Source organism: Centropristis striata, chromosome 1 (assembly GCF_030273125.1).
Source record: "Centropristis striata isolate RG_2023a ecotype Rhode Island chromosome 1, C.striata_1.0, whole genome shotgun sequence".
Classification (NCBI taxonomy): domain Eukaryota; kingdom Metazoa; phylum Chordata; class Actinopteri; order Perciformes; family Serranidae; genus Centropristis; species Centropristis striata.
The window spans coordinates 35,082,989-35,098,784 of NC_081517.1; the positions used below are offsets into that span (position 1 = coordinate 35,082,989).

At 40.0% G+C, this 15,796-nt stretch overlaps 1 protein-coding gene across 1 annotated transcript in view; it reads left to right on the plus strand.

Annotated features, from left to right (window-relative positions):
- The window catches only part of LOC131976848 (alpha-1,6-mannosylglycoprotein 6-beta-N-acetylglucosaminyltransferase B-like), a 133,877-nt gene that overhangs the window by 53,960 nt on the left and 64,121 nt on the right, over positions 1–15,796 (plus strand). The window contains exons 4-7 of the mRNA XM_059340036.1: positions 2,423–2,532; positions 5,656–5,732; positions 6,443–6,622; positions 9,751–9,915. Coding sequence (XP_059196019.1) covers positions 2,423–2,532; positions 5,656–5,732; positions 6,443–6,622; positions 9,751–9,915 — 532 coding nt within the window. The remainder of the gene's footprint in view (positions 1–2,422; positions 2,533–5,655; positions 5,733–6,442; positions 6,623–9,750; positions 9,916–15,796) is intronic.

The window sequence follows — 15,796 nt, forward strand, 5'->3', positions numbered from 1 at the left end:
AATTTGGAACTGATTATTATTATGAATATAATTATAATAAAATTACCATATTAATATTTAGTAGTGGTTGAAGGAATCGTGAATTCTTGTAACAGCAGAGGCCCGCATATCGTTCATAATGTACAACATTAAATACACAGCATTTGTCATCAAAAGGTATTTATTCTAAAAACAAGCAAAGCAAATAATGGTACACATCTATAAAGTATAGAGAACTACATTACAAAAGAAGAAACGTGTGTGTGTGTTTGTGTTTGTGTTTGTGTTTGTGTTTGTGTGTGTGTGTGTCTGTGTGTGTGTGTGTGTGTGTGTGTCTGTCTGTTCCTTGCACAAAAGAAAACTCCAGCTGTGAAGCCGGGTGACTCGGCCTGGTGGCAGTGTTACAGCTAACTTAAAATATATATTATGTGTAAAGCAGTGTGTGAGCAGGTCAAAGGTTAGTAAGTTAGTTGCATACAATACTGACTGTCTGTATAAAGCAAGATTAACATATAACTTTGATTTTAACACGTAACCAAATCATTATTTACAGGTCAAATCCTTCATACTAAAGTCCTTGCTGATTGCTTATCTAAGCCCAGTTATATTACTCACGATTCCAGTTGAAAAGGGGGGAAATCCTTTTCCAGTGGAAGAAGGAAGTTGAGTTCAATAATTACCTTTCTCTGGCAGTTGCAATAAACTTTGTGTTCATTGATGCAACTTTGGTGTGCAGAGAAGGTCAGAGTTGCAGTTGGTTCAGAATCCTTGTGGTTAGGAGATTCTGGATGAAGAAGGAGGAGGGGGGCTGGTGGATCCAGTTTCTGCTCCGGGGGCAGTGGAGAAAGAGAGAGAAGGGAGGGAGGACTGGCTCCCTTATAGCAGACCAGTGGACCACCTGCAGTGTCAAGGTCCCTTGACCAATGAGGTGACCTGGAAGGTGTCGTAAATGCTGAGCATTCTGGGAGGGAAGTTCTTGAGAGGACACAAAATGGCGCTGACCTGCCATTTTGTGAGTTGACTCAGAAAGCTGTTTCATTTAGTCCATAAAAGTCCACAAATGAACCCAAGATTCACATGTGGTATGATCCCAACATTTCTAATGATTTGATACAGCTGTTGCCTTGGAAATATACATGCAGTGGAGAAAAATGACTTTTTTTGTAGTGAACATATTAAACAGGGCGAAAACACACTTTGCAACACTTTCAAGTGACACTTGCAAAGCTGTTAATGGAGCATGGAGACTGCCTGTGACTTTGACAGCTGTCTGCTTTTGTGTTTACAATTTGTAAAGCAACAAACGTACTTTCCTCGCATTATTCCCTCGATCCCAACACTTTTAGTTCATTTTCATGCAGCTGCTGTGAGCATTTAGTTTGTTAATTGCATTCCATTCTGCACGCACACATACTTTTGTCTTCTTTCTTTGCGAGGACACTCATTGGCAGAATTAATTTCTTAGCCCTTTACCCTAACCTTAACCATCACAACTAAATGACTTCTCCTGACCTAAACACTTGTAACCTTAATCTTTAAACCATGTCTTAACCCTGAAAAAGTTAGGACAGGCTGAAATGTCCTTACTTTCCAAAAATGTCCTCACTCAGTTGATTAAAAACTTTGAATGGACCTCACTATGAAGTACAAGAACACACACACACACACACACGCGCACACAAATCAATAATTCTGATCATCATCTCTGAATCTCTGATGTGTTATTATGCTGCATTTAATCCTCTGGCTTTAATGAGGGTTAATACCATCTGCTGATTAGACAATACAGAGAAACAGGAAGGCGCTCTCTCTCACAGATACACACACACACACACACACACACAATACAAACTGAAATCAAGTCATTTGAATGGACATAATGGGCACAGCAGTATGAGCATGTGTGGGTACGCAGGCTTGGCTTTGCGTGATGTGCAATCATGCAGTCAGATGCTTCGGGAATATGAAGAACTACAATGAGCACACAAACAGATACAAACACACACGACAAACACACACATTTCACACACTTCTTATTATGTGAATGGGAAGTCTCTCGCCCTACAGAGGAAGTGGTATTAACAGCGCAGGTCTTTTTCTATTTCACGCTCCAACCAAGTGTCTAACAATTTGCATCTCCCACTAACACTTCTACATCTGTTGAGATGTAAAAAGGGAGGGAGGGGAAGCGGAGAAGGAGAGGCAAGGGAGAGATGAGGTGAGGGAAGAGTGAGACAGGAAAAAAGTAGAAACAACAATGAGACAAAACTAAAAGATAGGAGGAACGGAGAGTGACCATCTCAAGTGAAATGAGGAAGAATGGGGGTGAGATCTTGGTTATTAGAGGTTCTTGTTGATGCAGAGGAGCATGCATTGTTTAACAACAGTGTGACGATACCTCTCTTTACTTCTTCTTCACTCTTCATTCATGTGTTATGTGCAGGTTTCAACCAGCCGGCCTGGTGGAGAGGATCCAAGCTATAGCGCAGAATGTCTCCAACATGGCCACCAGGGTGGAGCAGATACTGCAGAACAGCATGGTGCAAGGAAGAGGTACATTACCACTCATCTTCATCATTGGTGTGAAATTCATTTACTACCTGGTTTTAGTTTACATACGATTTTATATATAATGCATAATGTTGGAAAAAATAAGTAAGTTATTTTGATAGTATGACTCTTGATGTGTTGTCCCAAGCATCTGATCGGACTTACTCTTCTGTCCCTAGATCAGCCATATGAAAAAAATACAGCACAATTAAATCACAAAAACATTAAATAAGTAAACAATTCTACGCACATATCATTTAACCATCTCATCCAATTATGTCGTCTGACATTGGAATCCCATGCACACCCTCTGTAGCCTGTTTTTTACATCACTTTGATTTTTTTGTTACTATTGTAAGTTGCTTTTGCCAGGAGCGTCAGCCCAACGAATGCAAACATAAAAGTATAATAAAAGATAGCGCACCTAATAATTAGACAGCATACAGTCTTGTGTGAGCAATAAACGGTCCTACGCAGCACCAACCTAAAGTGTTTATCCCCTTGGCGTTCCATTAACGTTAATGTTCTAAACCCTAAAAAAACTTAAATAGATTTCATTAATGTATTAATCAAGCCAGTTTTATTAGATATTTATAAGAAGGATAACTTGACTCACTAAGCTGCGTCTCAAATTCATCTTCATGTTCTCAGCTTTCAGATGGTTTACACCACTTCCATGTGGCATCTACTGTTGACCTGCTATCTCCCCCTAAAAATCCACCGCCCACAACCCCCAATCCTCTATAAAGGGGGGGCTGATCACTGAGGCATTAAACAAGTACACATATCTGGTATAAGAAACTATTGTTCACAAGAACAAAAATCAAAGACGCACACAACATAACTATTCAGTGATTAGTACTACTAGAACAATACTGTTGTCATAAGACTACATTTTCATTTTACAGTGTTTCCCATTAGAGTGGGTGTAGGGAGAAGAGTGACTGTAAACTTACCAACATTCAGAAGAAAAGAAAAAAGCTACATTACGTATATTTCTTCAGTGACGTTCGACTTGAAGCACAGATGGACTCGTACACAGCTGTCAGCTTGTGTTGAAGCGAAACTTCAATTGCTGCTGTTACCCGCAACAGAACAGAAGATAATACAAAACAGATCTGCAGACACACATGCAGAGTAACACACAAACACACACACACACACACACACATCCTCAGACTAATTTAAATGAGAATATGGAGCTGATTTCCACTGACACAAATCACTTCTGACACATGCCAAAATACACAGGTGACAGTTTCCGTTTGATCTTCTCCACACAAAAACAATTTTTAAAAAAACAATATTTTACCATGTGTGCATTACAGCAGTAAAAATAAGTTGTCAAAAACAACAATCAGACAAAAAAACATTCAGATCAGAGAGATTCACCTTTGCAGCATTTTTTCTTGCCTTTTCTAGCTTAGGTTTATAGGTAGGTGGCAAATTGATTTTATTTTTAGTTGTAAATGGAGATATAATGAGAGTAATAAACTCATCTTGGAAGCACTGTTTGTCCATGTGGGACACCAGTCATCTCTGTATTTCTCATCATTGCTTTATTGCTTCCATCCAACCCTGGTGTTTTCTCTTGTCTTGTCTTGCTCCTGCACATTTTTAATCAAAACTTAAATAATACTAAGCTTGTGACGCACACAACATAACCACCATTATGATCATTCTTCCCTCCGTATTCTCCTTTCTCACTTTTTCTCTTGAGGGTAATTGCCCAACTCTTTACATGAGAATAAATGAGCATTACATTTCCTTTTGTTTTCCCCCACTGCATCTGCAGGGACGACGGCACACGCCAAAATGAAAACACTGCTGCTTTCTCTAATCACAGATGAATTGAAACACTGCTGGCAGACTTTATTATCATACGGCTCAGTGGCGGTTTATTTATCTCGTGGTCAGGCATGTGCAAGAGGGAACGATGGGAGAGAGGGAGAGAGAGAGAAAATGAGGACGTGATTAGAATTTCCTTCCCCTCAAGCACCGACAAGGCTTTTATTTTCTGTCTTGCAGGGACAGGAGTCAAGTTTTTATCTAGTTAGTTGACCACATTTCCAATTGTTGCTACAGCGGTTGCTATTGTAATCATATTTGTAAGCAGTGTGTGTCTCAGTGTGTGCGTTTTCAGTCGATGGAGAGAAGCTCCGGGGAAGACTTATGTGGAGAAATGTCTCTTTTTCATTAGGCAAATGGAAACAGACGGAGCCTAGAGAAAAGGCAAATATGTTGGTCCAGGGAGAGAAAGAGGGAGAGAAGGAGGGGAGGCTGAAAGACAGAAAAACAATGAGAAATCCAGGCTGCATTGGTTTTCTTCTCGGATGATATCATCCCAGTTCTCTCTCTCTCTCTCTTGCTCCCTCTGTCAATCTCGTCCCTTCTTTTCCTCACATCAGCAGCAGAGAAGCAGTTAACTAAGTCAGTGGAGCAATTAATGCAGTGAGTGTAGCCTAAGTGAGCAGACGTACTTGCTGGCGTAACCCTAGGACGGTTGGCAGCAGCGGGAGACGGGCCCAGTGAATAGTGTGCACTGCAGTAGAGCAGATATGGTGTGATGTTGCAAAGGGGAAACCACAGGGATTTATGGTCAATGACGGCGCATATGGCATATGCTGGAAGCGATGATGTTAATGATGATGGAGGACGCGAATATTGCCATAAAACGTCCACAGGCAAGAAAAGTCTGTTAATGCGAGTGACACTGTAACCTGGCGGTTGTGAGGGGGGAGTCTGTGGGTCAGGCAAGGTCGTGTCTGCAGTCACTTTGTAATAATTATTTGATTGAAGAAATGAAACCTGCATTTTTAAGAGGCTTTGACATGCACCATATGCTGCTAAAGCAGCTGATAGATAATATTACGCTGGCTGATTGCTGTTGGAATAGTTATTTCACTGGAGAATAAACATTCACATTAAGGCCAGCTGACTTCAGTGAGCTAAGCCGAGACTAATGAAGCAGTGATTGTGGATGAGGCGAAGTATCTCACTCACAAGAGTCACATATTGATTTATTATTCAGCTTTATTAAAAGCTAAAAATGGGAGTGGATCCTGGTGCATCTAGCCTAAAAAAAATATATCAATTTCTAAAATTTGAATTCAATCTTCTTTTCAGCAGTGAGAGATGGGACGTCAAACCAGTGTGAAGTACCAAGAGACCCCCGCTTTCCAGAGTGTCCTGGAAAAGTAGATGTGAGTATCAATCTGTTGTTTTTATTTTGAATATGATGGAACAGGTGTTACTAGCCTCTTGTATGCCTCTGGGCTGCCTACAGGGACAGAAACATTCTGCTTTTGGGTTATCTATCTGCCAATTCTTGTGAACGTGAAATCTCAGGAGCACCTTAAGACCATATTTTTCATTTCACATACATTTCTAATCAGACAAAATTCTGATATTTTGTTGATGCTATTTATTGTGACTGTATTTTTATTTTATCATTTGCTGTTTCTATCTTGTTTCTATTGTAAAACTTTTTGTTAACCTTATGCTTGTCCCTCTGTGTATTTAGGTTTAATTCTACAGCACTTCAATGGTCAATCATTGGTTGTTTTCAATGTGCTATAGAAATAAACTGACTTGTAATGACTTGACTAACAGGGATATCACAACCCCAAAAAGTTCTGGGAAATATAACGAACTTATTAGACATTTTTATCTCCCCTATTTTCGTTGAAGAAATTCCAGTAGCTGCAAGTTGCACTAATGAGTTTGTTGCTTTTGCTAATTTTTTGGGAGATAGATACAGTAGAGACAACAAGTCTAAGGTTAGAAAAGCTAAAAAGTTATTTTTTCAACTCTTTCACTGAGTTATAGAGTTTCCCTGCAGCCCAGGACGAAAAAAATGCATGCCTAGCCTAGTTAAACTGCTTAATATATATGCTATCTGTATACCATCCAGTGGATGCGTGCGCGTTGGACATCGGACCCTTGCTATGCCTTCTACGGTGTTGACGGCTCAGACTGTTCCTTCCTCGTCTACCTGAGTGAGGTGGAGTGGTTCTGCCCTCCAATGACCTGGAGGAACCACAGCAGCCCCCCGACTCAGTATGTACTGCAGCCAAAGGCCCCCAAAAGACAGGTGAGATTAGTAATTACTGTTGACATGTCAGAAATAAATAGAAATATACTCAGAAACACACATTCATAATGGGAAAAAAGCTGCAACTTAGTAAAGACAGTTGGATGTAGAGTAAACACACAGGTTATTATGCTTGGCTGATCACTTGAACAGAAACATAACTAGACTACCTACAGAGTGCTTACTACTACAATAATTTAAACATACTCAGCAAGGCAACTCCCAGAGGAAATAACACATATTGCATTTAATCCTGTTTAAATGTTGTGTAGAATCTGTTGCCAGGACTGCAGAGGACCTTTACCTCATGCTCTGTGCACACAAGAGTGGTTTCTCCATTCTTTGGCCATTACTTTCACAGATACCTCACCCTCCCAGTTAATACCCATGACTCACATGCTAGGGGCTAAACATTTTATTAGATTTTCTGTTAATCAAGTTCACTTAAATACAGTAACATCTGGTCTGTTAACAGTTTGTTTGTTTGAAAAAATCTGACTAGTTCATACTTTCCAAGTATGCTTAGTTCACCAAGGTGATTGTAGAAATATACAAATTAATGGGGAGTCAGGGCAACAGTGCCTTTGGAAATTCAGACAATTCTGCGAAGGTAGAAACAAGAGCCAAAGAATGCAGCTGATTATTAGGAGTGGACTTTGTGGTATTTCATCCTGCTCACATTTTTCTCATATAGCTGCCATATATTCAGGAATGAATGTAACTACTGTCCCCTTTTGGCCACTGGAGATGATTTGCAGAGGCTGCTTGGGCTGTGGTATTTTTTCCAGTGCAGTCTGGGTCCTAAAAAGGACAGGTTTTTAATTTAAGATCAACTAATGGCGTACTGTGAAGTAAAAGAAAATCATCATTCTTATTCCATAACATGTTATCAACATGTACAATCTTTCCCTTCATACCAACCGTTTATTCTTGAGCTTTTCTGCACTGTTGCCACCTCTGTAAATAAATATCTACAGTATTAAGTTATCAAAGAACTTAAATGCTAATTCCTTGCTTCATTATTTAGAGTGTTGAGTCCTGTAATGCATAGAGATTAGAGTAGATTGACTAGAAAAGAGAGTGATGAAAAGAAAACACTTTAAAGCAGCAATAATGTTTTTAGTCCGCTACTGGAATTGACAAATAATTCACAGTCGTGTTATAATTATAGTTTTTTACCAAACAAAAATACCATCAAAGGCATTTTTCTACCTCTGTTATTTGTCCTAAATTGTTGCTTTTGTATTTTCAGATTTAGACAGCCTTTAATAACAACAAAGACAGAAAATTGCAAATGAAGAGAGTGATTGATGGTGGTCGTTATGTTGTCAGTCACATGTCCACAGTGCCGGTCAAACGAGGGAGAATAAGTGTGTGAACAGGCCTTTTGTTCCAAAGATGCTGCTGAGTAATTGGAGCAGTCTGCCCCCATCACTTCATAATAGTTAACCTTCATCTGACCCTCTTCACTCGCTACTAATTAAAATAGGCCTGATCTCCCTCATCATTATCCTCCAACCTCTATTTTTCTCAACATTGACTTTGAGGTCATGGAGCAGTAATGCTTTAATTCCTTACACAGACAAACTAATACACACTAACACGAGTGTGAGCAATTTGCAGGCTCACAAAAACACACAAACGGTATCGAGTTATCTTTCTTGCTCTCTAGCTTCTTAAATTCATGAATGGCACAAATTATGTTGCTGTTAACTGTGAAGGTCTGCCCTAATTCTCCCTACTGGATTTTATAAAGGAAAGTGACATTCTCCACTCTTAATTTTATACTGACTGCTTTTTATCACAGGCCAATGAAATTGCCTATATTTTAATACAAACTACTCTGTTCCTGACATTGGTGAAGGTGTCCCCTGGGGCTGTGCGGCGATAATAAGGGTCTTTGAATTTGGATGTTAACCAAATGGAAACAGGAAAGTCTTCATGCAGACTTACATATAGAGTTTAGTATTGTTCCCAGTTACAGCAGCTCAGTCAGCCTTCTACAAGGTTTGTTTAGGAACACAAAGTAATCATAAATGTTTAAAGTTGTTATTAAAGTGATCTACGTGCACCATGTCTTTATATAGTCTAACCTTGCTTTCTACACTTCATTTCCGGCAGCAGTAAAATGTTCAGCAGGTAAAGCAGAGTGAAGACTGATATCTCCAACCCCATGACCCACATTACTGAACTGTGGATTACAGTCGTCCTGTATCTTGCACACAAACAGGGCTGAGTCAAGGTTGTTCTCAGAGGAGAAAAGTCTTAAGTGTTTATAGTATTAGTTGGAAAATGCATGCAGTTGTAACTTTTTTTTTGACAGGGGAAACTAAAGCCAATAAAGCAAACTGCAAAGTGAACAATTTTTAAAGGACTGTTTTCTTCTGAAATATTAACATTGTCAGGGCAAATATTGCATCATGTTGCAAAATGGTTTATTCTTTTTAAATGTACCAGTTAGTGTTTGCCTGCATTTGCAGGGAAGTTTGAGTTGCACAGCTTCCATCAGCTGGGGTTCTTAAATCGGCAAGTGACACATTTCTCTTTCCCATCTTTTCTTACTTGCTTTTAGTTGTTTTGTAGCCCAGCAGTAACAGTAGTCAAATCAGGGAAAGACAAAAAAGAGAGCGTCACACAAATGGCTAAGTGATGCTGTCAAGCTCATTATTGAGAAACCCAACCTTGACAAATTTTAATTCTGATCTGATGAAGGCCAGGTCAAAAATCCCACGAGTTTCTACACCAAATAAACTGGTAATCCATCCAGCAGTTATCAAGATATTTCACTCTGAACCAAAAATGTTCACCTGCTTCTGGTGCAAGAGGAAAAGACAGAAGATGATCAAAGTCAGTCAGATTTATCCACCGCCAGGAACCAAAGATATCCGTAGAAAATTTCTACCAAGTTGTTAAGCTATTTCAGTCTAGACCAAATTGTTGAATCCACTGACTCCACCTTTCCGAGAGTTACACCACGACCGTAACTGAAAGCTTGAGATTAACACACATCTTGCTGGTGTGAAATGTTAACTGACTGTGGTGCTCTTTCTGTCTGATTTCTACATTGTCACACTTTCTCTTCACTTCTTCCCATTTCTCTTTATACTTCCAATCCCTTCCTATCCCAGGCTGCCTTTCGCACAGACCTCTCTGTGCTGCTGGACCAGGTCGGGGCAGGAAAGGAGTCCCTCAGCTTCATGAAGCGCCGAATCCGACGGCTTGCACAGCAGTGGGCAACGGCCGCCAACCGCCTGGATGCCAAGCTGGAGCAACGATGGAGGGACCAGAAGAAGGTGAGAAAAAGAAAAGGTTGATTTGTGGTGGAGGATTTAGGGTAAAGTTTTTATTTTCTCACTTTGATCAGGTAATAACTTTTTTGTTTTGGCTAAATGTAAAGTGCAGCTAAGAAAGACTTTGCAATAAGATTAAGAGCTTAAATGTTGTAGAGTATAACAATACATACACACGCACAGCAGTGGTAGTCTGTTGAAAAAGGAGAAGGGAGGAGTACAAGAGAACTTTACAGAAACACATTAACATACATAGTGCAGCTTATGGTACAAGATAATGCCTTCTTGAGTGTGAGTATGTACCCAACCCAAAGTTATCTACAGTGCCTCAACAGTGAAATGAAGGATTAAAGGTTAGCTTAAATCATTTCAATAAAAGATCCAAGGCATGGAAAACAGTTTTTTTCAAGTCTTTAGGCATAAAATGCTTCTTGAGGGTTCTCAGTTTGAATGATGGTAGGAGAAAAATGATAGAGGAGGTAATGATACGTTGTCATCCATCGCTGCAGTCGGCATTCTTCTTCTGTAATTGGCATGTAACTGTCATTATGTATCTGTTCAAGATAGCCCTAAAAGCTGTATACTCTGAAATAAGAATTTACTGCTTTATTGTACTGTTAAATTGTTCAACCTCATTTTTGGTTGGCTCCAAAGCTGTGCAGTATGGACTTGGCTTCTCTCTGCCAGGGGGCCATGCATGCCAAGGGCTTAGTGTGAAAGAAAGGAAGAAAGAAAGAGATGCAAGGATAGATGAGAGGGCCAAATGAAAGGGAGAAAGGAGGTGAGAAATGATGATTATGAACGATTGGGATTATGATGAAATGCCAAGCATGTGCCAGTGCAAGAGGGAAAAGAATAAGATGAGAAAGGAAGGAAGGACAAAAGGGGGATGGATGGCAGTGGGGAAGCTATTGTAGAATATGGATAAGTAAAGGATTGATGGTGGTGAAGAGGGGAGTCATAAGGGTGAACAAGAGACAAAAGATAAATTGGTTAAAGGTCCTAAATTGAAAAAAGTGAGATTTCCATTTCTTTTATTATAAAGCAGGTCTAGCTGTATGAAAACTGAAATTCCTCAAAATGCTCAATGCACACAGCACACATTCAGAAACTCTGCCCTCAAATGAACTGTCAGGACTAAAATATGGTTGTGAAGTCACAACTATACTATATATCGGTAGAAAGTGCCACTACAGTGCTGTTACAGTCATTCCCTGGCTGCAATGACAGTGCAGAGACGTGGAAACAATAACCAATCAGAGCAGACTGGGATTTTTGTGAGGGGGCTTAAAGAGACAGGAGCTAAAAAGGAGCGTTTAGACAGAAGGTGAAACATGCTTAGAAACACAAAATACAAATATGAGCATATGGGTCATTTTTTAAATAGCCAATTTGTCTCCATCACATTTCAGTGCCATAATTTCTTAAAATCATTCTTGCACTGCAGCTGGATCCTTGTGTCACCACAAAATCAAAAATATCTGCCTGAAGTTAGGAGTTTGAGTCTGCATGCCCAGCGTTTGGACCAATCGATTATAGAGGGTGATAGATGGACGAGAATAAGAAAACATACAATGCAATGTAAATATAGAAGAAACAAATGTGCATTGTCCAAAAAGAGAAATGCAAGCTAAAAAATAAGATTGTAAATGACCAAAAAACCTGCATGTGTCAATCAGTTGCAGCTATAAGTGTATATGACTTTTACTTGTGTGGTCGGCGTTGTGTGTGTTTTATGCTGAGTATTTTCATGTCCTTTTGATGCACTGTTATGCAATATTTTCCCTGAACCACCATTATTATTCTGGCCTTATACCGATCCCTCCATTACATTGCCTGAAATTGCATCGGCTGAAGTTTTTTTTTTATCTGAGCCCCTATGTCCCCACCACTTTTCAACCTAAAATGAAAATGAGCATATTATGTCCCCTTTAAAAATATAAAACTCAGGGTGTAGTTTAAAGGCTTACTTTCTAAAATGTCAACAAACACAATATGTAATTTAAACTTCGTAAGTGTTAAAAACTTTTTCACTGCGTGTAACCTTTTACTGCACCACATTCATCGAATCTATTATGTTTCCTATCCTGCTCTAAGTAGACTCATAATCTTTTACTCAAGAAAATAATGATAAATGAATGAGTTAATGTGAGAAGGCAGATTGAGCACACGTTCTGCTTCTTCTACCCAAAATGTCTCTCTCTGGCCCGATCTCTCTCTAAAATAAGTTAACAAGTGTGGAAATGGTCCTCTGTCACTGAGATTGATGTTCTCCTTTCTTGTAGTGCACTGAGGGGATTTGTTATCCTCTATCATGGCTCCGTGACTGCTCCAACAGCCTATATGCCTTACAACGTGCTGCAGGAATCTAAACAGCACATGTCCCAGTGTTTGTAAGAGTTGGCCTTGGCTGTTGAAAGCTGTTTATCACAATAATTAGAAATGGAAGTAAAAATGTGTTTGTGCATGATGGCTAATTGGATATCACTGCCATAAAAGGCAAAGGGCTGAATCTCATACATTTTACTTGAGAGTTTAATTTCAGACAGTAGCAATCAGACTTACTGCTTTTGACTGTTTTCATCCTCCCACTCAGGAATATTCCTTTTCATTTTAAGTCTAAAATAAGCACTCACTTTACCATTGACAAGGAGAACACTGTTTGATTTTAATTAACCCTGGCCTCGGAGAAAACATTGTCTGAATTGAATTGACTGCGGCCTTGCACCCGCCTAACCTTTGTCTTTGACAAAATCCCTCGCTTCCAATAGCAACTTTTGCATTCTGCTGGAGTGTGCAGTCTTTACAATTCCAATGGGGCTCTGTTGGTTCAGTTCTGTTTCCTTGTTTGGCTTTCTCTTTGATTGTAAGCGGACTGGATGTTTACTCAGAAAAAGAATAAATTAGCAGAGCAGACAGGCAAGTATGCAGGGAGACGGGATCGGGAGAGGGAGAGAAAAAGCAAGATGATTCTTTTGAACTCTCAGCAGCTGACACAAGGACAGGAAACCAGGGAGGTGTGTGTGTGCATGAAAGTGACTGTAGAAACTTTGAGAAATGTATTTCTGAAGCCATTCAGTCAAGTATATATGAGATATAGACATTTGGGGGATTTTGTATGCAGGGTGCTGCACTGAATGAGGTAGAATCCTGCCTTAAATATTCTAGGAAACCTCTTTTATTTTGTGATTAATCTGTCTATTTCCACAGTGATTGTGGAGATCAGAAAGAATACAATCAACCTTTTGCTGCACTTCACTTTCAAAAGCTGAATACATTTTAGAGAACTCACCTTTTTTTTAGTGCAGTTATCAAACTAAATCAAAAGCCTGGGTCAACTCATTCAGCCATTATAACATAGCTGATGGAATATTTTGTGTATAGCAAATTGCTGTTCTCTTTTTTTAGACATCACTGAAGACATACTCAGCTCAGCCGTGGTATAATGGAAAGGCTTTTAAGAGACAATAGTACAGATTGAAGGACGCTGACCTTATCCTGTTAACCTGCTACAGCGCAGTCACTGCCTGTCTGGATGGAGCTAAAGTGTCTCAGCAAGCGACTTTGTGTGCATCTGCGGCTACATTTTGTGTGTTTGTCAGCATATGCCAAACTGTTAATTCTCCCTGTGTCTGCCCTCTTGAGAGTTAATTGACCTCTGACTGATGAAGTGCAGACAGAGTAGGAGACTAATGGGATATGGAAGGTGAAGTGCGGAGGGAGGAGGCGGGTGTAGTGTGGGGACGGAGGGATAAGAAAAAGTAAAAGTGAGGAAGAAAGAGGAGAGGGAGGAAGCTGGTTGGAGGAATGTGACAACAAGGAGGAAAGACGTGAGGAGAAATAAAGTGAGTCCGTAGAGGCGTAAAAAGAGGATGACGGAGAAGGTGAAATTAAGGGTAGAGTGGCAATGGTTGGCAGTGCCAGCTTGTGTTGCCACCCGTGGCCTTCCATCGGACAGCTGCGACCTTCATAGGGGCCACAGTGCATGAGTGAACAGGGTCACACACACACACACACACACACACACACACACACACACACACACACACACACACACACACACTCAAACACACGCTCAAACACACATGCATTCATGCAAAGCTTTGTGCTAACAGATGCTGAGACAAGCATTAGCATTCCTCTGTCGTCAGTGATGAGTGGAGCAGAGCAATGGAGTGGTACCATATACTCGAGAGCCACTTCTACTCCCCTGCTCTCTCAGATGTATGCACCAAGGACTTTCCAAGGGTTTTACTTACATATTTAATAAAAACAAAATGTTAAATAAAACATTCTTAATATCAGAACATGAAAGAACAAGAAAAAAACTGTTCAGAACGGAGACGATGTTATGGAAAGACCTTGATTTGCTCTAGTTGAGCTGCGCCTTAAAAAGCTGTCCTTTGTTTGTCTTCTTCTGTGGTGGGTGAGTCAGGGAAAAAAGTGCAGCAAGGGAAGACTCACACTTGGTTGCACTAAGGAAATTAAACTAGGGCTGGGCAATCATTCAGTTGTATTGTTTTTCAATAGACTCATCGTCATGATTAATTATATTTCAAGATATTATATATATAATCTAAATTGATAATAACAATCACATACTTACTCAAATTTCTCCTGGGCCTAGAGGTTTGGCATAGGGCTTGTAACTGAAGGGTCACCAGTTCAAATCCCAGTACTGACGGGTCAAGGACTGAAGTGCCCTCGAGCAAGGCACCTAACCCCCACACAGCTCAACACAGAAATGTGCTGCACACTGCTCCTAAGCACGGTGTGCTCACTTGTGTGTAAAAAAGGATGGGTTAAATGCAGAGTTTGAATTTCCCCATTGTGGGACTTAATCTTGGTCGGATGCAACATATTTTGAACGACTATCATGTGAAGATTGCTGTTTTGTTTTACATCACACTTTTTTTATTTCATCTCAATTCAATAAACAAACTAGACTCCAGCTGGCAATCTTCCAGTCATAAGCTTCTCCAACCTTTAAGCTCTATTACCCAGAATACAATAGTGCTTACAGCTCAGGATAAGGTTCTTTCTGCATAATTATGGTAAGGAATAATTTGAAAAATGTTTATTATAGCCAAAATGCTGGTTAAAATAAACTGTGAGTGGTGTTTTCTAACAGCAATGTGCACAACTTTTCTTTAAACATTCATCTTTATTGTTCAACTCTTGCTTGCATACACCCAAGAGTTCTGCTTTTATGAATACCCCAGTGTGGTTAAATCAAACTATTGTCCTATTCTGATTACTCTGCATTTGTGTGTTCATTTTACACAAAAGTGTTTAATTAAATGGGAAAACCTTCATTACTCTTCATTTGTCTCATGTTTAATTCACACAGGACCACACATTTTGTCACTGTCTATTAAGCCTTGAAAGTATCAAATAGAAATACTTAAAATCCAGACTCTCGTCCAAATGTTTAATTTTTTCGTTCTCTGTTAGAGGCCTCCTTTGCTGCACAAGACCTTGATTTGTGGTATTAAAGTTTTGCAAGATGGGTGGCACATGAACACACGCACCAGAAGATGGGGTGTCGTAAAGGTGAGCGTGAGATTTGAGCACAAGAGCATTTGTTATTGTACCTCTCTGTGTGTCTCAGTGGGTTTGGCAGGTCTTTGTGCTCGGTCCCCATGGGAGGTTAACAGTAGAGAGTAACTTCAGGTGCTTTTGAGAATACCCCCCTAGCTCACGGCGAACACACATCCCCGCACACACAGAGTTCACTGATGTATGTCAGTGTGAAACAAATGCAGGCAAACAAAGAAAAACAAACACAATTTCAAAATCCATCAGGGCAAACTCACACACTCAGACACACACCATCTGGGAGTGCCATAAGTCCACTGAATAAAGAGCTCCACTCTGGTGTGTG